Source organism: Chanodichthys erythropterus, chromosome 4 (assembly GCF_024489055.1).
Source record: "Chanodichthys erythropterus isolate Z2021 chromosome 4, ASM2448905v1, whole genome shotgun sequence".
In the NCBI taxonomy this organism is placed as follows: Eukaryota; Metazoa; Chordata; class Actinopteri; order Cypriniformes; family Xenocyprididae; genus Chanodichthys; species Chanodichthys erythropterus.
Window position 1 is genome coordinate 37744959 of NC_090224.1, and position 25228 is coordinate 37770186.

The 25228-nt window shown below is 45.2% G+C and overlaps 1 protein-coding gene across 1 annotated transcript; it reads left to right on the forward strand.

The window, feature by feature from the left end:
* Positions 1 to 140: 140 nt before the first annotated feature.
* Positions 141 to 22652, forward strand: LOC137018317 (G-protein coupled receptor family C group 6 member A-like). The gene is made up of 8 exons (XM_067382920.1): positions 141 to 337; positions 629 to 920; positions 11167 to 11922; positions 12224 to 12427; positions 12521 to 12638; positions 19033 to 20021; positions 21552 to 21952; positions 22103 to 22652. Exons 1-8 carry the CDS (start codon positions 141 to 143, stop codon positions 22650 to 22652), a joined length of 3507 nt encoding a protein of 1168 aa, XP_067239021.1.
* Positions 22653 to 25228: the final 2576 nt, after the last annotated feature.

Below are 25228 nucleotides of genomic sequence, written 5' to 3' on the forward strand. Positions count from 1 at the left end.
TCCACTTCCCTGGGAAAGAGGTAACGTTCAGACACCTCAGTTCACCTCCAAAGCCAGCCCTCATGTTCACGTCACCCAAAAAGCAGAACTAGTTTCACAATAAATAGATCCTTGACACGATGCTCCATACATTCACAGCCATGAAGTCCCGTCTTGAGGTTTGTGTGCTGGCCGTGATGATGCTGAGCATGGGATTGTGGGTCCGTTGCGACATTCCCAGCTCCCTGTGCGGAGCGTACATGGAAGGAGACGTTAACATCGCAATTTTTAACTCAATTCACTCAAAAGTAATCGATCTTCATAAGCGAACTAGACCTCAGCCATTCGTCTGTACTGAGTGAGTATCTGCAAGGCTTTCTCATATTTTTAAATGCTGCTGACACCAAAAAAAACTGATCTTTTGGATACTTATTAATACTAAGGTGATCAGATTTCTGAAATGAAAAGTATTGACAAGTTCAGTGGTCAAAATGTCATTAAAATCTCATTTGTTAACAATGCATTTTTGTTTTTAAATTGTTGTGGGATCCATGTACTATTATTATTATAATTAATAATAAATAATCTGCAATAATAGGCTGGTCACCTAAGTAATTAACAATAAGAAGTGTCTTTCTCTTTTTGCCAGTTTTGATCTGGTCACATTTCTACAATCGCTGGGTGCCATCTTTACAATTGAAGAAATCAATAACTCCATGTTGCTTCCGGGGATTAAGCTGGGATATAAAGTCTGTGATCCCTGTGCATCTCCCACCAAAGCACTGCACTGTGTGGAACATTTACTGGCAATTAACGACTCTCTGCCGGCCCTTTCAGACTACTCAGACTTTCGTCCGCCAGTGAAAGCTCTTCTGGGAGAAAGATACTCAGAGTTATCCATCGCTATTGCCAAACTCCTCAGCCTCTACCTGTGTCCTCAGGTAATTGCTTAACTCTGTACCTCATTAAAGCCAGAGTTTGCATGAATAATTCACCAAATAATGTCAGTTCTGTCATCTTTTACTTGCACTCATGTTCCAAATCTATTTATTTCTTCTGGGAAGAATCTTCATGCCACTTTTTTCCAAACAGTTCATAGCCTATAAAACTCCAAGAAGAACAAAGAGTGCCCTGAAAGAACAATTAAAGCATCATAAACATATCAAAACTGTAGTCCTTATGACTCACACGTTATATTCCATGAATTCTGAAGTCATGCTTTGGCAAATCTTTGCTTGATGGTTCCATGAAGAACCTTTAACATCAATGAAACCTTTCCAATCCACAAAATTTCATTGTTTTTTAAATGAGAAGATTCTTCATACAAAGAAAAAATGGTTTCTTTTAAGAAATGATCACTAAAAGGTTTCTTTGGGAAACAAAAAATGGCTCTTCTGTGGCATCATTGCAACAATCCCTTTGTGTAGATTCAAAACTGGAAAGATTACCAGTGATAAACTCTTCTTGTAAACAAATGTTTGTCCATCCGTCACACAAAGCTAGCATGGCTTCAGAAAACGTGTAATATAGCACAGAAGCCATATTTGGAGCTTGACAAGCTGAACAAAATCTCCCTCTGATAACAGAATTGTCAGTTTTGGGTGAGCTGTTGCTTTAAGACCAGTAAAACTTTCTGTAACTCTAGACAGTAAACCTGTCATGCTTTCATTATAACTGACTAAAGGTGCAGACACATTGGTAAAAACAGGTCTATTGTCAATAGCGTAGCAATGTATGAGCACAGCTCACAATTAAGACACTTTTTAAACCAAGCAGCTTTCTGTTGGTCTGTTGAATTTCCCTTGCAAAAAATAACTGTAGTATATTGAAGTACAACTGCAATATATTGAAGTACAACTGCAGCAAAACTGCAGTAAAAAAGTAGTATAACTTTAGTATAATTAAGCACAACCATAGATTTGCAGTATAATGAAGTATAATCACAGTACAACTGTACATTGAAAAGTACATTGAAGTTCAACAGCATTAAAACTGCAGTTGTATTGCAGCTATACTGCGATATTGCAGTTTTTTCGTGTCCAAAAAAATGCATTTTAAAATCTGAAGTAATCTTTTGTAATGGACATAATATGATGAGACACAAAAAAAAAAATCAATCAAAAAACACAGCCAATCAGAAGAGCGTGTGGATGGAGTCTCTCTGCAAGCGCACTGCAGTCGCAACCAAATCAATTAAAATCAAAGCCAATCAGAACAGCATGTGGGAGGAGTCTCACTGCACTTGCAACCAAATCAATAGAAAATCACAGCTAATCAGAAGAGCTTGTGTGCGGAGTCTCTCTACAATAGCACTGCACTCACAACCAAATCATTCCAAGGTCACATCCACTCAGAAGAGCTTGTGGGCGGAGTCTCTCTACAATCACACTGCACTCACAACCAAATCATTCTAAGGTCACATCCGATCAGAAGAGCATGTGGGTGGAGTCTCTCTGCAAGAACACTGCACTTACAACCAAATCAATAGAAAATCACAGCCAATCAGAAGAGAGTGTGGGCGGAGTCTCTCTACAATCACACTGCGCTCACAACCAAATCAATCCAAGATCACATCCAATCAGAAGAGCGTGTGGGCGGAGTCTCTCTGCAAGAGCACTGCACTCACAACCAAATCAATACAAAATCACAGCCAATCAGAAGAGAGTGTGGGCGGAGTCTCTCTGCAAACACACTGGTCTGGCAACCAAATGGATTAATTCACAATCAAATTCATAAATATTACACATAATTTTAACATTATTAAAAATACATACTGAGTGACTGAAACAGACTTTGTCATAAAATACTTGTTTGCTTACAGTTCCAACGTTCTTGTTTACATTCATTTATTTTCAAGCTTTGAGGTGAATTATGTTGTTTCAGCATGGCTATAAAAGGCAAATAAAATAATATCCTAACTCACAATCATTTTTTTAACATTAAATAAAGCACATAATCAGCATCTGAGATTATCATTGTCATAATGTACATTGTTGTTTCAGTCACGACATTGCAGGGATAAAAAAAAAAACTTGTAGCTTGCTAAGACAAACTCTGAATAACATGGAAAAGATGCCTTTTATCATGTCACAGCATTGCATCTGTTTAGGACACAGTGTTAAAGGTGCCCTAGATTGTTTTTTTACAAGATGTAATATAAGTCCTAGGTGTCCCCTGAATATGTCTGTGAAGTTTCAGCTCAAAATACCCCATAGATTTTTTTTAATTAATTTTTTTAACTGCCTATTTTGGGGCATACGGAAGCCCTAAACGGCCATGGATTACAATTTTTTTCTATCTTGTTTTCTCGTGATCACGACTTATTTTCTCGTGATCTCGAGATAACAAAAGTTGTTTTCTCGTGATCACGACTTATTTTTCTCGTGATCTCGAGATAACAAAAGTTGTTCCCTTTCATGGGAACATCGACGCTGCGTAGTCGCTTTGGGAACGCCTCTGCGTGATTACGTCTTGAAGCACTTGTGTAATCGAACCAATAGTGTAACGGGACGTCAGAGCGGGTGACGTCACGGACCAGGAAACTATAAAGCACCCCTGAGAACAAAGAACGCTAGCTTCTGCGTCTTCAGCAAGCGCTCTGTGTATTGTGTGTCTTATTTGGTGTTGTCTGTCCGTTATACAGTTCGAAAATATCTCTTAGTCCGAGGGCAAGAGTATTTTCAGTCCACCAAGCACTTATATATATATATATATTGAAAGACACGTTTATAGAAATATGGCGGCAGGACAAACAGGCAAGCAGCAGTTCATTCAGTGTGCTTCTCCCTGCCCTCGCTTCATCACGGGCGGGGATACACACAAGTTATGTGTAGCCTGTTTGGGAGTGGAGCATGCCCAGGCAGCTCTTGAGGGAGCTGTCTGTGTGCATTGCGAAAAGTTAACGCTCCGTACACTCCGTTCACGCCGGGCGTTCTTCGAGAAAGATAAAGAGGGCGCCGCGGCGAGTGTTCCCCAGGGATCGGGTCCCGCTGCTGCTGAGGCACAGCGGCGGCTGCATTCCTGGGGTTCACAGATGGATCTGGTGGAGGGGTTAGAGACGGGCCCAGCCCTATCTCGGCCCTCACCCGCCAGACCCAGTGTCTCTCCTTTGGTTGCGGAAGCACGCGCTGCGGTTTCTTCCCCCAGAGGAGAGGCACCAGCGCTTCACCTGTCTAGCTCTGAGGAGTTGGATGTGGTGAGCGTTGAAGCTGGAGAGGAGGACTCGCCATCCTCATCTCCAGCATATGAGGAGCTGCTGGAGGTTGTGACTAGGGCAGTGGCAAAACTTAATATCGAATGGCCAGCAGAAAAAAGCGAAGCGCGTCACAAAAGCAAACTGGATGAGCGCTTTCTCCCTGCCCGGTCACAGCCTCAGCGTCGGGGATTACCATTCTTTCCCGACCTCCACACCGAGGTGACGAGGTCGTGGAAAAAGCCAGCACAATATCGTGTATATAACCCTCAAACATCTATATATTCCAATATATTGGGGCTTAAACAACATGGCTATGGGACGATGCCTCGGGTCGAAGAGACGCTCGCGAGCTATCTCTCGCCCGAGTCTGCGTCGTCCCTAAAATCCCCGACGCTGCCCACCAGACCACTAAGAACAACATCAGCTCTGGTGGGCAAAGCATATGCCTCAGCAGGTCAGGCCGCAGCGTGTTTACACACAATGTCTGTCCTTCAAGCATATCAGGCTGACCTGCTGGGGGAGATCGATGAGAGCGGTGAGGCTAGCTTTGATGTGATTCAGGAACTTCGTAAAGCCACTGATCTATCTCTCCGTGCCACCAAGGAGACGGCAAAAACAATTGGTCGCTCTATGGCAGCCCTGGTGGCAACGGAGAGGCATTTATGGCTAAACTTATCAGACATCAGAGAAAGAGATAAGAGCGTCTTATTGGATGCGCCGCTGTCTCCCCTGGGCCTCTTCGGCGACTCTGTCACTTCGGTCGTCGAGAGGTTCCAGGAGGCAAAAAGCAGTCAGCGGCCTTCCAGAAGTTCCTCCCTCGCCGCTCTCTCCCGTCCGAGGCTGCTGAGCGGGAGCAGCCTCGGGCGTCTAGCAGCTCCTCATCCGCGCAGAGAGCGCAACAAAAACAGAGTGTTGCTGCCCGTGCTCCCCCGCAAAGAGCTTGGGGACCGGGACGGGCAACACAGTCGAAGCCTTCCCGGGGTAGAACAGATCTGAGGACTGTTATTATCGCCAGGAAGGCTTCGAAGAAGTCCTGACGCCAGTGGCCCAGGACTTCCGAGGGTAGCCCCCTCCGGAGAGGGTCCTGTATTAAAATCTATAAAATTAACTCCTCTCCGGCACCCTCAAGGGGCCGTTCTGCCAACCCTGCCACCCCGTGTGCTTCAGGGCGCAGCGGTCCCCACCGACCCTCTGAGGGGGGTCGGCCAGCGCTTGATTCGGCTGCTCCCTGCCGGTACGCCGCTTCAGGGCACCGAGCCAAGTGCTCAAAAAACACCAGAGGCCAGTCTCGAGAGGCTGGTTCCCTTAGTGAAATTTCTGGAGGAATGGAAACGTCTTCCCAACATTTCTCAATGGGTACTGCGTATGATAGAAAAGGGTTACAAAATACAATTCGGGTTTCGCCCGCCCCGGTTCAATGGGGTCCTCCCTACAGTGGTGGGCCCCCAGCAGTCTCTGGTTATGGAACAAGAAGTTATGACACTTTTGCAAAAAGGAGCTATAGAAAGGGTTCCTCCTCCCAGCAAACAGTCAGGGTTTTACAGCCGTTACTTCATCGTTCCGAAGAAGGATGGAGGGTTGCGTCCCATAATAGATTTACGTATGTTAAATCGCTCAGTACAAAAACTCAAGTTCAAGATGCTAACACTCAAACAGATCACCACTCAGATCAGGTCCGAGGACTGGTTTGTGACAATAGATCTGAAAGACGCTTACTTTCATGTGTCAATCCATCCTTCACATTGGAAGTACCTCAGGTTTGCTTTCGGGGGCGAAGCTTACCAATACAAGGTTCTTCCCTTTGGCCTATCCCTTTCACCCCGCACCTTCACGAAGTTCGTGGATGCAGCCCTGGCTCCTCTGAGACTCCAGGGCATCCGCATACTGAATTATATCGACGATTGGTTGATTTTAGCTCAATCAGAGCAACAGGCAGTTCTACATCGAGATGTAGTTCTGTCACACATGAGAAGGTTAGGGTTGAGACTCAATGCCAAGAAGAGTGTGCTTCTACCAGCTCAGACTACCAACTATCTAGGGGTAGTTTGGGATTCTACTACGATGCAGGCACGTCTGTCTCCTGCTCGGGTGAATTCCATTCTCTCAACCGTGAAAGGGGTGAAATTAGGCCAGTCACTCACTGTAAAACAGTTTCAGAGACTGTTGGGTCTGATGGCAGCGGCGTCCAACGTGATACCTTTTGGCCTGCTGCACATGAGACCCTTACAGTGGTGGCTCAGGACCAGGGGGTTTTCTCCGAGGGGAAATCCTCTCCGCATGATCAAAGTCACGCGGCGATGCCTTCGTGCTTTATCCATGTGGAAGAAGCCCTGGTTCCTGTCCCAGGGTCCTGTGTTGGGAGCTCCTTGTCGTCGCGTAATGCTAACGACGGACGCATCTCTCACAGGCTGGGGGGCGATCATGAGTGGTCGCTCAGCTCAGGGTCTTTGGGAGGACCATCATCGTTCTTGGCACATAAATCGGCTGGAAATGATGGCAGTATTTCGAGCACTCAAATACTTCCTCCCAGACCTGAGGGGCCACCATGTGTTGGTCCGTACAGACAACATGTCGGTGGTCTCATATATCAACCATCAGGGGGGTCTGAGGTCTCGTCAGTTGTACAAATTAGTCCTTCGGATCCTCCTGTGGTCCCAGGGGAAGCTCCTCTCCCTGAGAGCAGCTTACATCCCGGGGCATCAAAATGTGGGGGCAGACATCCTGTCGAGGCAGGGGCCGAGGCCCGGGGAATGGAGACTTCACCCTGAGGCGGTGGAGTTGATATGGAAAGAATTCGGTCGCGCAGAAGTCGACTTATTTGCCTCGAAAGAGACGTCTCACTGCCCGCTGTGGTACTCACTAACTCATCCATCCCCCCTGGGGTTGGATGCCATGGTACAGACGTGGCCGAGGCTGCGTCTGTACGCCTTTCCCCCGATTGCTCTGCTCCCCGGAGTTCTGGAGAGGGTTCGGCGGGACGGGGCCCGTCTCATATTGGTAGCCCCGTTCTGGCCAACCCGAGTATGGTTCACGGACCTAGTGTCCCTTCTAGACGGCTCCCCCATGGAGATTCCAATCAGGCAGGACCTTCTGTCTCAAGCGGGCGGCACAATAATTCATCCCCGCCCAGAGTTATGGAAACTGTGGGCTTGGCCTCTGAGGGGGCCGAGCTCATAGAATCTGGTCTCCCAACTGAGGTTGTGGAGACCATACTCCACTCCAGAGCTCCGTCCACGAGAAAACTATATGCATACAAGTGGAAGCTGTTCGCTACTTGGTGTAGCCAGTCTCAAGTGGACCCGTTCCACTCTTCTATCAGTCACATACTGCAATTTCTCCAAGAAAAATTCTCGGATGGCCTAACTCCTTCTACATTAAAGGTCTATATAGCAGCAATCTCCGCTTATCACTCTCCTTTGGAGGGTGTTTCTGTGGGAAGAAACCCACTAGTCATACGTTTTCTCTGTGGCACCCAGAGGCTGAGGCCGGCTGTACGTACAAAAACTCCATCCTGGGACTTAGCTATTGTACTCGAAGGGCTGTCTGCGGCTCCCTTTGAACCTTTGGAGGAAGTACATGAGAGGTTCCTCACGCTAAAAACCGTATTTCTGCTGGCTATTACATCTCTTAAAAGAATTGGAGACCTTCAGGCACTTTCAGTTGCTCCTTCATGCTTAGACTTTGCGCCTGGAATGGTCAAAGCTTTCTTGCATCCTAGACCTGGGTATATACCCAAGGTCCCTACTCATGTCCCAGGGCCTATTGTACTGCAGGCCTTTTATCCTCCACCTTTCACGAATGAGGATCAGGAAAAACTAAATCTGCTCTGCCCAGTGAGGGCTTTAGACACCTATGTCCACAGAGCTGCCCTGTGGCGAAAAACAGAACAGCTGTTTATATGTTACGGGTCCCCTAACAAGGGAGGTCCTGCGTCTAAGCAGAGAATGAGCAAGTGGGTGGTCGAGGCCATCTCTCTTGCTTATAAGTCATCCGGACAGCCCTCGCCTTTGGCCGTCCGGGCACACTCTACCAGGGGTATGGCTGCCTCAAAGGCTCTGATTTCGGGGGTTCCCCTCAATGATATCTGCGATGCTGCTGGGTGGTCATCTCATCATACCTTCGTTAGATTCTACAACCTTGACTTGGGCTCCACTCCAGGGTCCTCAGTACTGTCATCCTAAAAGGTGATTCAGACAGGCATTTGGTCTTATGGCCTAGTTGGGATAGCGTTCCCAAAGCGACTACGCAGCGTCGATGTTCCCATGAAAGGGAACGTCTCGGGTTACGTTTGTAACCCTGGTTCCCTGAATAAGGGAACGAGACGCTGCGTAGCTTAGCCATACTCCCTGCACGCCTGTGAGCGCTTGCTTCATCCGTATCAGAAGCTAGCGTTCTTTGTTCTCAGGGGTGCTTTATAGTTTCCTGGTCCGTGACGTCACCCGCTCTGACGTCCCGTTACACTATTGGTTCGATTACACAAGTGCTTCAAGACGTAATCACGCAGAGGCGTTCCCAAAGCGACTACGCAGCGTCTCGTTCCCTTATTCAGGGAACCAGGGTTACAAACGTAACCCGAGACGTTTTCTCGTGATCACGACTTATTTTTCTCGTGATCTCGAGATAACAAAAGTTGTTTTCTCGTGATCACGACTTAATTTTCTCGTGATCTCGAGATAACAAAAGTTGTTTTCTTGTGATCACAACTTATTTTTCTCGTGATCTCGAGATAACAAAAGTTGTTTTCTCGTGATCACGACTTATTAAAAGTTATTTTTACAATGATTGATTCTGAAACACTGTACCCAGATTCTACTGTTGCTATAGTAACGAACACAACTTTGACGCGCATCTGATCGACGGATAAATCATGCGCTCTTATATCTTGTGGATATTTCAGCTAAATGTTTACTTCACTTAATAATAAAGTTTACAATAAATAAATACATATAGGCTATTTAATCACTGTTCAATAAATGTACGCTTAACATATTGTTTGTGTAATTAACATAGCTAATATTCAACAGAGCATCTCAAGCGCAGGCAGAGTGCCTTCAGAAAGATGCTAGATTATTCTATAATTCTAAAACCTTTTAGATTAAACCAACTTTATTTTCCATATTCATTTAATATATATATATATATATATATACACACACACACACGACGAATAAAAATAACATACACATTATGTAATATATATATATTACATAATGTGTATGTTATTTTTATTCGTCATGTAGGATAGGCTGTGACGATATGTGCTTTAAACTGTCTTCCTCCTATCTTCCATTAAAAATGGGTGCAATACTCCAGATTTCCTGTTTGAGAAGCGTGTTTTTGTGTATGTTTTCTACAAAGAAATGTAGAAAATACAATAGGTTACACACTATCACTGAATTAAATGACATAGGCTATAAATCACATTTCTTATCAATATACATTGTGACATATTTAGCTAAACAAACACTGAAACTGCGATGATTAAAATAGCGTCTTAAAGATACACAATGAAGTTCAAACAGAACAGTGACATCAAAATTAGTTTTAATAAACAATAAGTTTAGTATCACACCGAACTATTGCGGTCGTGAAACTGTGGTGAGTCATGCAACTAGTCAGAACGATAACAGATACACTAATTATAATCAGTCATTTCACAGTAGAGTTAATCGCTTAAGGCACACAATACTGCACAAAATAAAGCGATCAGGAAAACTATCTCTGTCCGAAACTCGTACAATCTGAGCCAATATGAACTAATACAGTAAAGTGGATATTTACAGCGCATCACCACTTATATTTGGTAATATACTGCCACCTGTTGGCACATTTGTGTAATGTCGAGCAGAGATTAAGTCGTGATCACGAGAAAACAACTTTTGTTATCTCGAGATCACGAGAAAATATTAAGTCGTGATCACGAGAAAACAACTTTTGTTATCTCGAGATCACGAGAAAATTAAGTCGTGATCACGAGAAAACAACTTTTGTTATCTCGAGATCACGAGAAAATTAAGTCGTGATCACGAGAAAACAACTTTTGTTATCTCAAGATCACGAGAAAATAAGTCGTGATCACGAGAAAACAAGATAAAAAAAAAAAAGTAATCCATGGCCGTTTAGGGCTTCCGTAGGGGCATCATTAACTATGCACTGATTTTTTCAGCACGGCCCCTTTAAGAGATGCGCTTCCTCTGCCACACGAGCTGTCGACTATATTACAGCGCATTTACAAAGTTCACACAGCTAATATAACCCTCAAATGGATCTTTACAAGATGTTCGTCATGCATGCTGTATGCATGCTTCGAATTATGTAAGTAAAGTATTTATTTAGATGGTTACGTTTGATTCTGTGTGAGTTTGAGGCTATGCTCTGTGGCTAAAGCTAACATTACACACTGTTGGAGAGATTTATAAAGAATGAAGTTGTGTTTATGCATTATACAGACTGCAAGTGTTTAAAAATGAAAATAGCGACGGCTCTTGTCTCCGTAAATACAGTAAGAAACGATGGTAACTTTAACCACATTTAACAGTACATTAGCAACATGCTAATAAAACATTTAGAAAGACAATTTACAAATATCACTAAAAATATCATAATATCATGGATCATGTCAGTTATTATTGCTCCATCTGCCATTTTTCGCTGTTGTTCTTGCTTTCTTACCTAGTCTGTGCACAGATCGAGCCGTTAATACTGCCTTTCCTTGTCTAATGCGTCAAATGGGCTGGCATTATGCAAATATTGGGGTCATACATATTAATGACCCCTACTGTTACGTAACAGTCGGTGTTATGTTGAGATCCGAGTGTTTTCCGGAAGTCTTTTAAACAAATGAGATTTACATAAGAAGGAGGAAACAATGGGGTTTGAAAATCAATGTATGTCTTTTCCATGTACTGAACTCTTGTTATTTAACTATGCCGAGGTAAATTCAAATTCTGATTCGAGGGCACCTTTAAGCAACTATCTTTATCTGTCAACAGGTCAGCACCCAATCCTCTGCGCCAGTTCTGAGTGACAAACTGCGGTATCCGTCTTTTATGCGTGTGATTCCGAGTGACATCTACCAAGCTCAGGCACTGGTCAAGCTCATATCTCATTTCTCATGGAACTGGGTTGGTGTCGTGTATGGAGATGATGACTACGGTAGAGCGGCCTACCAAAGCTTTGTGGAAGAGTCAGCGGGAAAAATATGTGCTGACTTTGAGAAAATGGTACCACACTACTTAGACCACGTTGACATCGAAAAGTACATCAAAGATGCTGCCAAGACCATAAGAGAGTCTTCTGCCAAGGTGGTGCTGCTCATTCTGAAGCCGCAGCTAGTGGAGAAGATTTTCAAGGAGATGATCCAGACCAACACAAGCAGAGTCTGGATTGCAAGTGACGTCTGGTCCTTATACCGGCCCTTAACAAAGATGAACGACATAAAAAAAGTGGGTAAAATATTTGGCTTTTCTTTTACCATGGGAAATATACCAGGGTTTGAAGACTACTTGAGAAACCTCAGGCCAACGGCAGGAGCAAGAAATGACTACATAGAAGAGTACAAGCAGCAGAGACTGAACTGCTCGCTGTGGCCCTCGAACTGCACCGTAGATGACATTCTGTACGCAGTGGACCACAGGGAGGCCTACGGAGAGAGGGTGGCCATATATGCTATAGCGCATGGGCTCAGGACACTCCTGAAGTGCGACGAGACCGCCTGCTCCGGAGAGACCAACTTCCCACCCTGGAAGGTGAGATCTCTATACATGACATTTATTAGTCTAGGAGGTTAACGGTTATTATTAACAGTTGTTCGTTCGCAATACATTGATGCTTTTTATTAAAACTGTTGGCAAAATTAAGGTAAAAATGCATTAGTATATGCAGAAATTATTGTTAATCTAGTTCAGGGTTTCCCAAGTGGGGGTTCGTGAGTGGATGAAAAAAACGTACATGAACATTAAATGTAAAATTGAAATAAATAAATGAGGCTGCATGAACTACAGTGTAATAAATTATTAAATCTCAAGAACATTTACTCTTTTTTTGCAGCTAGTGGAAAGTATGCGCAGTGTGAATTTCACACTCGATGGCAATAGATATTTCTTTGATGAACACGGTGACTTTGTGGATGGCTATGACCTCATTATGTGGAAGGAAAATGGTGATGAACGAATTATTGAAGTTGTGGGAAAATTCCTATTGAATAAAGGAGACGTGGAGATCTTCAGTCAATACCAGTCTATGAATAACAGCGTGAGTTGTGCTGTCTCTATTCTAGCTATTTTATCCACCACCACAACAAGAAAACGACTGACAATCACTGAGATGTGTTTTTTTCCCCTCCAGCTGCCCTTGTCCAAGTGCTCAAATTCTTGCATACCTGGTTATGTGAAGAACCAGTCAAAGATCTCCTGCTGCTACAACTGCGTTGAATGTCCTGAAGGAAAATATACTGATGGATATGGTAAATCAGAATTCATTCACAGAATTCACTAGAAAATTTTTGATACAGGGTATCTGACCATAAATAGCAGAAACCAGCAACACTGGAACTGTCTTCAGATTTTATTATTATTGACATTATTGAGAGTTAAGCATAGATAGTTAAGCCAAACCCATCAATCAAAATTAAGTTGTGACAAAAAGTATAGTAACTGCATTTGAGTTTTTCACTGCAGTATGTCACACCCAGAGGTATTTCTTGTCAACAAGGCAATTATTTTAACTCCTTCCCCACCAGTGACAGAATTTTCCAGCAATTGGTGTTTTCACTGTTATATGGTAGGGGGCACTATTACATCTTCTGAAAGAGTACAGAATCTCTGGATCAAAACACATGTGAAGAAGAAGCAGAAACAAATGATCTAAGCATTGTTGTTACACATGTAAAATAATAACATGATCATCAAACATTCAACAGCATATAAATCAAAACTGAATGAAATGTTGAACATCATTTTCTCAGCTTTATGTTCAAGTAAATTTAGGCATCAAAATAGTTGTTAATGTACAGTAGATGGATAATTGTTGAGTACTTTTGAAACCTGGAACAGAAAAAGAAACAAAAAACTCAACACAAAGCTGCTGACAGCACATTATCACACTACTTACCAGATCGATTAATAGATGAACATTAAGGGTGTGTTCACACTTGTAGTTTGTTTTGCTTGGTTCATTTGGTCCTGACCAAAAAAACAAACAAACAAACAAAAAAAAACATTTGGTCCTGATCCACTTATCGCTCACCAAACAAAAAGATACCGAACCTAAAGGCACAAGGACACATTCACAATCTGATTGGTTGGCATTTATGACATATTGCCTATTTTGAGAGAGAACTTACTGAACATCCAGAACTGTCCTTTTATAGGGTCTCTTCTTTCTGTTTTTGGTTTGTTTACATGTCTTTGGTCCATGTTGTTATAACAGAGACACCGGAGGCAGGAATAAAAGCAGTTAAGATGTTTATTGAGCAAACAGCAGAGCAAAACGGGTGGTGAATGAAGTGGTGGAAGATCTCAGAGGTGGAATGAGAGATAATACTGTCCTTGTTGTTGTTGCAGATGAATGAAGAGGGAGACGCTGGAGAAGGCAGATGGAAACACTCACACACACTGGCAGGTAGGCACACGAGGAGACTGGAGACAATGGAGACGAAGGAGATGATGAGGCTGGGTAAGTATCGCTTTGGGAGTCCTTGAGGTAAGTTTACAACTGGTGTAACACAAACGAGACCGGACAGTGAGTGTGTGTGAGTGTGGGGTTTAAGTGCTGGTGTTGATGACTGATGTGATGAGCTTCAGGTGGCGGTGATTAGTACGCTGGTGATTGGGTGCGCGGGTACTGAAGTGAGGTGGAACCTGACGTGTCTGTGACAGTACCCCCCCTTCCACGGCCCGCTCCTGAGGGCCAAGGACCCCGACGTCGTGGTGGTCGTCCTCGAGGTCGTGGGGCAGGTCTGTCTGGGTGGTTGGTGTGGAAAGCCTGTAACAGAGCAGGATCACGGATATCATTCTTGGGGACCCATGAGCGTTCTTCGGGGCCGTAGCCTTCCCAGTCCACCAGGTATTCCAAGAGACCACCACGGCGCCGGGAGTCCAGGATCTCTCGTACCACATAAGCAGTTCCATCGTCCAGGATGAGTGGAAGGGGGGGCTCGACGGCTGCCACGTCAGGTTCTGTGGAGGGAAGAACAGAAGGGTGGTGAGGTTTTAATAGTGACACGTGGAAGGTGGGATGAATTCTTTTGTACTGTGCAGGGAGTTGTAACCGGTAGGTGACGGGGTTGATCTGTCGCAGGATGGTGAATGGGCCAATGAAGCGGGGACTCAGCTTCTTGCAGGGCAGGCGCATCCTGATGTCCCTGGTGGACAGCCAGACCTTCTGCCCCGGTTGGTAGGTTGGAGCGTGGGAGCGCCGAAGGTCGGCTGTCATCTTGCGCCTGCGCAGGGCTCTCTGCAACTGGTGGTGAGCTGAGTCCCATACCCTCTCGCTCTCCCGAAACCAGTAGTCGACGGCAGGAACGTTGGAGGGTTCCCCGTTCCAGGGGAACAGTGGGGGTTGGAAACCGAGTACGCATTGGAAAGGTGTTAATCCAGTGGTGGCTTGACGGAGGGAGTTCTGGGCGTACTCGGCCCAACCCAGGTACTGGTTCCAGGAGTTCTGGTGGCCGTGACAGAAGGTACGCAGGAAGCGGCCGATCTCCTGGATCTTCCGTTCCGTCTGCCCGTTCGACTGAGGATGGTATCCAGACGATAGGCTGACGGTCACACCCAGGAGCGAGAAGAAAGCCTTCCAGACTCGGGAGATAAATTGAGGTCCTCTATCAGAGACAATGTCCTCGGGGATTCCATAATGACGGAAGACATGGTTGAACATTAACTCGGCTGTGGTCATGGCTGTGGGTAGACCCTCCAGGGGAATGAGTCGGCAGGCCTTGGAGAAACGGTCTACGACGACTAGAATGCATGTGTTACCCTCAGACTCTGGGAGGTCGGTGACGAAGTCGACCCCCAGGTGTGACCAGGGCCTCTCAGGAACGGGCAGAGGATGGAGCTTGCCGGTGGGAAGATGGCGTGGGCTCTTGGAGATGGCGCACTCCCTGCAGCCCTGCACGTACCTTCTGACGTCGTTGGCCATGTTTGGCCACCAGAAGCGCTGTTTGAGCAGCGAGAGGGTCTCATTGACCCCCGGGTGACCAGTGCCAAGTGAAGAGTGAACGGAGTGCAGGAGTGGAGTGCGTCGTGTCCGGGTGATGTACCGCAAGCCCTGGGGGCAACCCGGCGGAGTTCGTGAGGAGGCATTGGAGGAGGGGAGTGTCTCTTCTGACCACTCGATGGGGCTCATAAATATGGATTCGGGCAGGATGGTGTCGGGGTTTTCGTTCTTTTCCTCGGGTGCATGGAGACGTGAGAGAGCGTCAGCTTTGAGATTTTTGGAGCCTGGACGGTAGGATATTGTAAAGTTGAATCTTGAAAAGAACATCGCCCATCTGGCTTGGCGAGGGTTGAGTCGTTTGGCAGCCTTTAGGTACTCAAGGTTTTTGTGGTCAGTGAGTACCTGGAACGGATGGTTAGCTCCCTCCAACCAATGCCTCCACTCTTCAAGGGCGAGCTTGACAGCCAGGAGTTCCCGGTCCCCGATGTCGTAATTAACCTCCGCCGGGTTGAGCTTGCGGGAGAAGAAGGCACATGGCCGCAGCCTACTTGGATTCCCCTGCTGCTGTGATAGGACCGCTCCCACTCCGGTGGTGGAGGCGTCCACCTCAACGACGAATGGCAGGTCTGGATTGGGGTGGACGAGGAGGGGAGCGGTGGTGAAGGCTTTCTTGAGGTGTTCAAAAGCTTCGTTGGCAGGTTGGGACCAGGACAGAGACTTGGGCTGATGGAATGAGCACTTCTCTGCTTTCAGGAATAGATGGAACTGCCGTAAGCGTTGGAGGACCTCCGCAACGTGGTGGCGATGTTCGGCCAGGCTCCGGGAGTAAATAAGGATGTCATCTATATACACTAGGACGGACTTGTGGAGGAACTCCCGGAGCACCTCATGGATGAAGTCCTGGAATACGGAGGGGGCGTTGACCAGGCCATACGGCATAACGAGGTACTCGTAGTGGCCGGTGGGCGTGACGAAGGCGGTCTTCCACTCGTCCCCCTCGCGTATCCGGATGAGGTTATACGCGCTGCGGAGGTCCAGCTTCGTGAACACAGTGGCACCACGGAGGTGTTCCAGGGCCGCTGGGACGAGGGGAAGTGGGTACCTGAACTTGACGGTTATCTTGTTTAAGGAGCGATAATCGATGCAGGGCCGCAAGCCTCCGTCCTTCTTGGCCACGAAGAAGAAGCTTGAAGCAGCAGGGGAAGTAGACGGGCGGATGTATCCTTGGTTTAGGGCCTCTTTGATATATTCATCCATGGCCTTCTCCTCCGGTACTGACAGGGGGTATATGCGTCCCCTAGGCACTGGTTCACCCGGCAACAGATCGATGGCGCAGTCCCATGGCCGGTGTGGAGGAAGCTTGGAGGCGCGTTGCGGGCAGAAGACGTCACTGAAGTGGGCATAATCGGGTGGAATGTCGACGGAGAGCTTATCCACAGGACTTTCGATGGAGGTTGCGTTAATGGAGATGTCTTTGGAGAGAGGAGATCTTGGAGTAGGAAGGTCTGGGAAGCAGCTGTAGAAGCAGTGGTCGCCCCACTTCAGGACTTCGCCCGTGCGCCAGGAGATGGTGGGGTTGTGTTGTTCCAACCATGGACGCCCTAGAACCACGTCAGCGGTGGATTCCTCCAGAACCAGCAGATGGATGTTCTCAGTGTGGAAGATACCCACTTGCAGCTGAAGCGGTCCAGTCATCCGTCGGATCATTCTTCGGCTCAGGGGTTTGCCCGTGATGGAGTGGACCTTGTAAACATTCGGAGAAGGCGAGGTCTTGAGCCCGAGGTGTCGACAGAGGGCGCCGGAGATGAAATTTCCTGCTGACCCTGAATCGAGGAGCGCCACCACTGAAATAGAAGCATTAGCAGCAGTAAGGTTTACTACAGTAGTGAGTGGTTTCATTTTTTGGATTGAGGGAATGATGGCACTCACCACGGGTCGAGGAGGACGAATTGGGCATGTGGAGATTACATGCCCAGGGGAACCACAATATAGACATAGATTCAGGGTCAGCCGTCTCTGTCTTTCTGTAGAAGATAAGCGGGAGTTATCCACTTGCATTGGTTCACTTGCTGGTTCTGGGGAGCTGACGGGTTCGAACCGACGGAGGAGTGTGGTGGTTGGTGGCTGGCTCTGGTGCTCTAGGAGGCACGACTGCATACGAGAACCCACGCGGATGGCGAGTTGGATGAAGCGTTCGAGTCCTAGGGAGTCCTCGTATGCAGCGAGATGCAACCGCACGTTGGGCTCCAGCCCTTGTCGAAAGGTGGTGATGAGGGCTTGTTCATTCCAACCACTGGTTGCGGCTAGCGTTCGAAACTGCAAGGCATAATCATTGACACTCTTATTTCCTTGTTTAAGGTTGTACAATTTCTCCCCAGTAGACGAGTCGGTCAGGGGTTTTCCGAAGACTTCTCTGAAGTGAGAGACGAATGCAGGGTATGATTTAACGACAGAGCTTCTTTGAGTCCAGAGAGAATCCGCCCATAGAAGGGCCTTACCTTGCAGTTGTGATATTATAAACGCTATTTTAGCCGTATCGGTGGGGTAGAGGTGCGGTTGCATCTCCAGAACCAACTCACACTGCAGAAGGAATCCGCTGCATTCCTCCGCCGATCCAGAGTAGGGCGCCGGTTTGGCCATGGGACTGGCGGTGAAGACTGGAGAAGCAGCCGTGGCGGTGGATGCGGAAGCGGCAGCGGCGGTGGGTGCTGGTGATGGTGATGGTGGTTGTGAGGTGAGTGCTCGACGTAAAACGTCCACGAGCTCCTGAAAGGGGTCCTGTTGGCTCATGCTGATGCTTAGCTGTTATGGTCCGGTCTTCTGTTATAACAGAGACACCGGAGGCAGGAATAAAAGCAGTTAAGATGTTTATTGAGCAAACAGCAGAGCAAAACGGGTGGTGAATGAAGTGGTGGAAGATCTCAGAGGTGGAATGAGAGATAATACTGTCCTTGTTGTTGTTGCAGATGAATGAAGAGGGAGACGCTGGAGAAGGCAGATGGAAACACTCACACACACTGGCAGGTAGGCACACGAGGAGACTGGAGACAATGGAGACGAAGGAGATGATGAGGCTGGGTAAGTATCGCTTTGGGAGTCCTTGAGGTAAGTTTACAACTGGTGTAACACAAACGAGACCGGACAGTGAGTGTGTGTGAGTGTGGGGTTTAAGTGCTGGTGTTGATGACTGATGTGATGAGCTTCAGGTGGCGGTGATTAGTACGCTGGTGATTGGGTGCGCGGGTACTGAAGTGAGGTGGAACCTGACGTGTCTGTGACACATGTTGTGTTCATATACCATTCGAACCATACCAGAGTTCATTTAGAAGCATATGTGAACGCTGCCATCCAAACCTTGGTGGCCAAACCAAATTTATATGCCAAGTGTGAACGCACCCTAAATATCACAGTGTAGATGATTTTATTAAGGGAGAAGAAAGAAATTTTGGAAGGATGAGACATGTGAAACTAGTACAGCACCTCACCTCACCAGACCAACACAACCATCCATTAAACAGTTTAGAGTCATTAGTTATAGATAAAACACCATTGGCAAATCACAATCAAGAGAGATGGGTAACAAGCCTGCTTCCAATATACCAATAATAAAGAAAAAAAAAGCTTGTAAGGGCTGATAGCAATATATATTGTGCTTTCCAAATTCAAATTTGATGACTCTATACATGCAATTTCTTTTTCAGATCTCCCCGAATGCCTAAAATGTCCAGACGGAAAGTGGTCTCTTAATGGGTCAAGTAAATGCGAGGAATACCTAGAGATATATCTGGCTTGGAGTAATAGTTATCCCATAGCTCTGTTAGTGGCTACAGCAATAGGCTTGGCTCTGGTGTTCACCTCATTCATCATTTTCAGTGTGCACAGATACACCACAGTCATCAAAAAAGCTGACAATACAATGTCTTGTTTCATGTTACTGGGGCTGACGGTCAGCTTTGTCAGTGTAATCATGTTCATTGGCAGGCCAACTGTGCATCATTGCAGGGCACAGCAGGCCTTGTACGGTCTCGGCTTCACCCTGTGCGTTTCATGCATCCTGGTTAAAGCCTACCGCACTTTCTTGGCTTTCATGGCCTTTGATCCGGACAAGCAGCATCAGCTTAAAAAACTCTACAAGCCTGTTATAAATTTGGTCCTGCTTACGGGTGCTCAAGGACTCATCCTGTTATTATGGATGACTTTGGGAAAGTCTCCTGTACCAGATATAAAGTGGCCTGGAAGTGGCCTCGAAAAATATGTTGTCTGCGATGAGGGCTCCATTATAGGTTTTGGGGTGATGCATGGTTACATAGCTCTATTGGCCTTCATTTGTTTCTTTCTTGCATTCAAGGGTAGAAAAGTCCCACATGATTTCAACGAGACTGGGGTCATCATTTTCAGCATGTTGATTCATCTGTTTGTTTGGCTTTGCTTTATTCCTATTTATATTGAAAGAAACAAGACCGAACAGCGACACATTGTTCAGGCTTCAGCTATCCTGGTTTCCAACTATGGCATAATATTTTGTCATTTTGTCCCAAAGTGCTACATAGTCCTGTGGGAACTGTCCGAGAACTCAAGGGCATCAATCATGGGGAGGTTAGCTGGAGGCATTAAAGATGACGCTGCCTCTGACATTAACATATTTCATGGGGGCCGAAACACTCCAGACTCCGGCATCATCTCCCCTAGTGTAGGACCATTTGTGATAGAGATCAGTACGATTCATAAAGATGTTTCCAGTACTATAAAGACTGAGGATTTTTTTAATATGGATAGAGGCAGTATAGATTCCACAGTGTCCCGCCATGTCCAGCTGAGGCAAAGACACAGTACGAAATAAAAATAGGAGTGTTGTCTTGCATTCTTCCAGCAATTACTGCAACAAACAAATCTTTCCTTGGCCAGAAAAGTTAATCTTCTTTCTTACATAAACTGGATTTTCATCTTGCATTCATTGTAAATATCTCAATACTGTATGTAACCACTTAGCAACTCATGATGAAAGTTGCTAAAATGGTGATTTAATGATTTTTGCTGTAAGTTTTTATACATTTATTTTTAATTTAAACATTTACATATTAATGTACTAAATGTAATGGTGAAGTGTGTAATCCTAAAAATAACTTGCCAAACTGTTGTTACCTCTGGCCTATGGCACAGAAATTACACACCTCTTTCTGTTCTGTTCTTTTGCATATTGTAAAAACTGTACATTTAATAAACAATAAAAATGATTTGAGCTTTGAACTTTAATGACATTATCAGTGTCTGCCACTGTTTGTGATTCTTGTGGATCATTTTTCCCTGTTTAAATCCTTTGCCAGCAGATTGCGGACATCACTGGCAGAAATCCAGGGAGGATTTCAGTCAGAAGTAAACATCTATAAATACTCCAACCGCAAGCCACATTGAACTTAATTCACCATGTGCTACTGTTGGTTGTTGTTCAATTTCACAGAAACGAAATTGAAACAGTCACTTAAACAGTTTTTGTTTTTTTTTAATGAAAACTCTTACCACTGTATAAAAAAAAACTGAAGTCACTTAAGATTTTTACTGCACATTGTGATTATAAAGCATATACTGTATAATGTTAATTCAATCAGAATTAACCAGGGGTAAAAAAAAAAAAAGAAAAGAAAAAAAAGAATACAAGGTAACCAGCAGGGTATCTGATTAGGGAGATGAGCTTATGGTCTTTATTCCTGTAGCGTGTATGCTTTATTCCTGTAGCGTGATCATGTGTGTGGGAAGGACTGGAAGCTTCAATCCTGTTCTTCAGCCTTGGGCTCACTATGGCATACAAAACACCAACTGGTCAGTGATAATAAGTAGAGAAATTGTGGACAGGGAAAGTGAAGGACAACAGAAGACAACTGGTATGGTGCGTAAACAAGAACCAAGTTGAGGTTTTCTGGCACACCACTTTCAATCTGCAGTCGATAAAACTGATCAAAAGAAAAGGAACAGGATTCTCCCATCAACATGGGGTGCTCCCCCTCTAAAGGTCAACTATTCAGTAAAAAAGCTTTGCTGTCTGGTTCACCGGAAAGCAAGAAAAATGCTGACCTGCCCTCTGATGGGGCAGAACTTCAAATCAAAGAAGAGATAAACACTGCTTCAGAAGGACTAGCAGCAACAGAGATACAAGAAAATGCAAAAAACATTCAAGGTTAGATATCCTCAGTAGATGATGTAGATTGTGATGCCACTGTGGCAGTCAACTGAGAAGATGCTAGATGTGGTCCATTGTCAGGATGGACAAGGTGCACAAGAGGGCCTCTTAGAAAACCAAAAAGAAGGATTAGAAGAGATACGGACAAAAGATAAGCAAGGAAAGCGGAGGAAGCAGAGGAAACAGAGACTGAGAAAAAATTCCTGTTTGCAGTTAAAGGCAGAGTTCATATTGAAAGCGCACCAGGCAGTCTATGCATACCTGAACCCCAGCATATCCAAATATGAGTCTCTTTTAGGACTCTTAAGCCAGGCTGCTCAGACCCAGCTCTCTGTACAGACCACAGTAGCTACAGTAGTCTTGCACTATGAAGAGATCAACCAGGCTTTGGAGGAAATGGCCACTGAAGGCGAGCAGCTGCTGAGGGAACATGGACACAACATGAAGTAGCCCTTTACTTAAAGACTATCCACCTACAACCAAACCAAGCAATAACCTGAACCAGCTTCCTTCCGAACTGCTGCAGCAAATGCTTCTTCACTCCACAGTTAAAATGATCTCAGTGGGAGACTCTGTGAAATGCCTGGGTGACTCAGCCTTAAAGAACTAGCTGACTACTTTGGGTGCCTGTCTCAGGTCTTAGGAGAGAAGCTGCTGGCTAAGCATGTGGCCGAGAAGTGCCTGAAGCAGGTTTTGTCTCATGTGGAAGCTGCTGCCCTCAGGAAACCAGGTCCAGAGGATTCTGCACTGCACAGTGAGGACAGCGGCATAGGTGCAGACAATGAGTGTCAGAATGGATTGGAGCGCTTCCGTCGAAATAGAGGGAGCTTGGGATCAGGAGCAAACACTGGAAAAACATCTGTCCTTACCACCACTTGCTCTCCAGATCAGCAGCTCCTTAATGCCAATGAGGAAGGTACAGACAATGATGATGAGGATGATGATGACAATGATGATAACGATGATGAGGATGCAGAACTTGAGGATGACATCAGTGGTAAAGATGAGCTGGGGAGGTTGACTGACAAGACAAGGAGAACAATGTGTGGTTCTTTTGAAGCAAATTCCAGCTTTCCACAAGATCAGGGTGGTCTTCAAAACCAAGATCAAGTCAAGACCAGTAACTTGAAAAGGAAAATTAGATGACCAAAAACAGCAGACAATACCCTTCAGCTGAAACTAAAACACCGCCACTTAAGATGACCAAAGCGCTCGCAATCCTCCAGGTGTTTGTGTAGCAAAGCAGAAGAATCAGTTCCTAATGAGGAACAAGGAAACTTGAGGAACATGCAAACACCTCACTGGAGGAGAAAAAATAATTTTCCAGATGATCTTGTTCATGGAGGCCATGTACGGACAAAGATTAGAAAAGGTTCATCAGGAGGACAGTGCTCAGCAAGGTACTATGGCCTCCAGTATGGCAGCAAAGGGCCTTTTAGGGCAGTACCACCAAGCTCTCCTCCAGAGTTTACTCCAGAACCACCTGGGCGAAATGCTGTCAAGAGGCTCATTAATACTTTTAGCCAAGGGGTGGAGGATAATTCAAGACAAAGTCCTTTAGACCAAAGACCAGTAAGAGTTAGGGGCAACAAGAAATGCACTCTCCCACTGCTGGAGAACAGGAGCACTTACCACCAGTAGGAATATCAACAGTAGCATCCATTCGCATGAGCCCAGACTGGCTGACAAACCTGGAAATCTGGATATTGACAGCCTTCAATCTCCACCCTCAGAAATGCTCATGGACAACACATTTGAAAGCGGCGTAGGGTTGCCTGCTGTAGAGGGGGCTCATGATTCACAGTGTAGAAGGCAACAACTCCACACTTTAATTCAAAGAGAGACTGTTTCCTCCAACAGGGAAAACATGCATGAGGCTCCATGAGCTTCTCAACTACTCAGTCTGCTGAGACAGGTTTGCAAGGTTTCGTGCCTCATCAAGAATGCAAGAACCACAATGAGGGCGAGACTGCAACTATGCACTCAAAAGGTTTTCCACCAACGACTCCACGATGAGGACGATGAGGACATGGCTTCCACCCTCCTGTCCCACTCTGCACCACCCAGTGCCAAATCCTCCATCCACAACCTGTCCCCTTAGTGGGAGGTGGACTCCATCCACAACATCAACCACCTCTAGTATTTCTGGGTCACAATCATATTTTGAAGCTCGGGCCATGTTCTGTCAAGAGAACCAATCACTCCCTCATACATGGACACCTTCATGTACATCTACATTGCCTCGGCCATGGAGAGAACCTGCCAAAGGGAGGTATTTCCAGGTACTAAGACTCGATCCTACAACCTTCAGGTAACAAGTCTGAATCTCTAACAAATTAGGCCCCTTAAATATATATATATATATATATATATATATATATATATATATATATATATATATATATATATATATATATATAGCAAATCTATGATACAATAAAGGTCTGATTAGTTCAAGGGTTTAGTACAATGGGTGACCTACAAAAAGACAAAGCAGATGCACTCAATGCAAAACAGGTGGAAGATGACTGACCTGATCTGTCTTCATCAACATGATTGTGGTTTTGTTTAGTGTAGCTATAGTTAGTATTAGGGTTGTCAAAGGTACTGGTTCTGTCCCAAATCGGTACTGAAATTTAAAAAAATATGACAATACCAGCATTTCCCCCTAGCATTTTGAGCACTGTTGAGGGGATTCCGACTAACTTAAAACACCTCTGATTGGCTATTGTGTTCAACCCCTCAACAAAAATGTTGTTTATTGAGTGTTTACACAGATACACATGGGAGTGTTAGAAAACAGGCATCTATCAGAACTGGTTGTTGAACTGGTTTGCCCCAGAAAAAGAAAACGTTTTTGTAATTGTAAAAATACCTACTGTTTTGCCATACAACTGATTTGATCACCTCATTACTGCCTGCAATGTCAAGAATTTGCTGTAACCATGTACCATAAGTACACAACTTGTGCCATGTGTTTGCCATACTGCAGCTGTGTAAACCATATTAGTGTACCTAAAGTGCTTCAGAAACAATTACATTTATAGAACAAAATGTGTCATGGAAACAACTCAACATAGAAGTTTATTGTTCTGTGATTATTGTGTGATTCGCAGTGATTTCTGGTTTTCTGTGAACATAGTCATTCATGCCAGTTTACAATGTTTTCTAGTAACTGTAAACAGTCCACAGTTACAGCAGTCACACACCTGTTACTTCTTGGCAGATACTCCAACTATTAATGTTCGTACATTAACTGAACATGGGTGTCTTTTAGCATCTTACAGCACCAGATGCTCTTATGGCTTAAAACTACCAACTGAAACTGTCATTTTTTAAACTTTTAAACTTTAATATTTAAACCATTTAACTGTGATGTCAGTCAAGAGGAAAACTCAGCAGAAAACCAGAGGAACTGGAAAATCTGTTTGATTGCACATTCTTCATAACTGAGGTCATGAAGACAGTTCTGCTTTCTGAGAATTAACGTGAAAAAGAAACAAACAAGAAAAAAAACAGACTGAGATATCAAGAAAAAGAATGTTGATGGGGAAGTTCATACCTGCACCTGTATGAGCTGTGAGAACTACTGACTCACCTGTCCTGATGGCCTACATACACAACAGATAACCATCTGTCTAACTAAACACTCGCAGAAAAAACAGCTTGTCACTGGGGAAGAACCCTTAAAGGGACTTTTTACCTTATTCACCCCTAAAAGA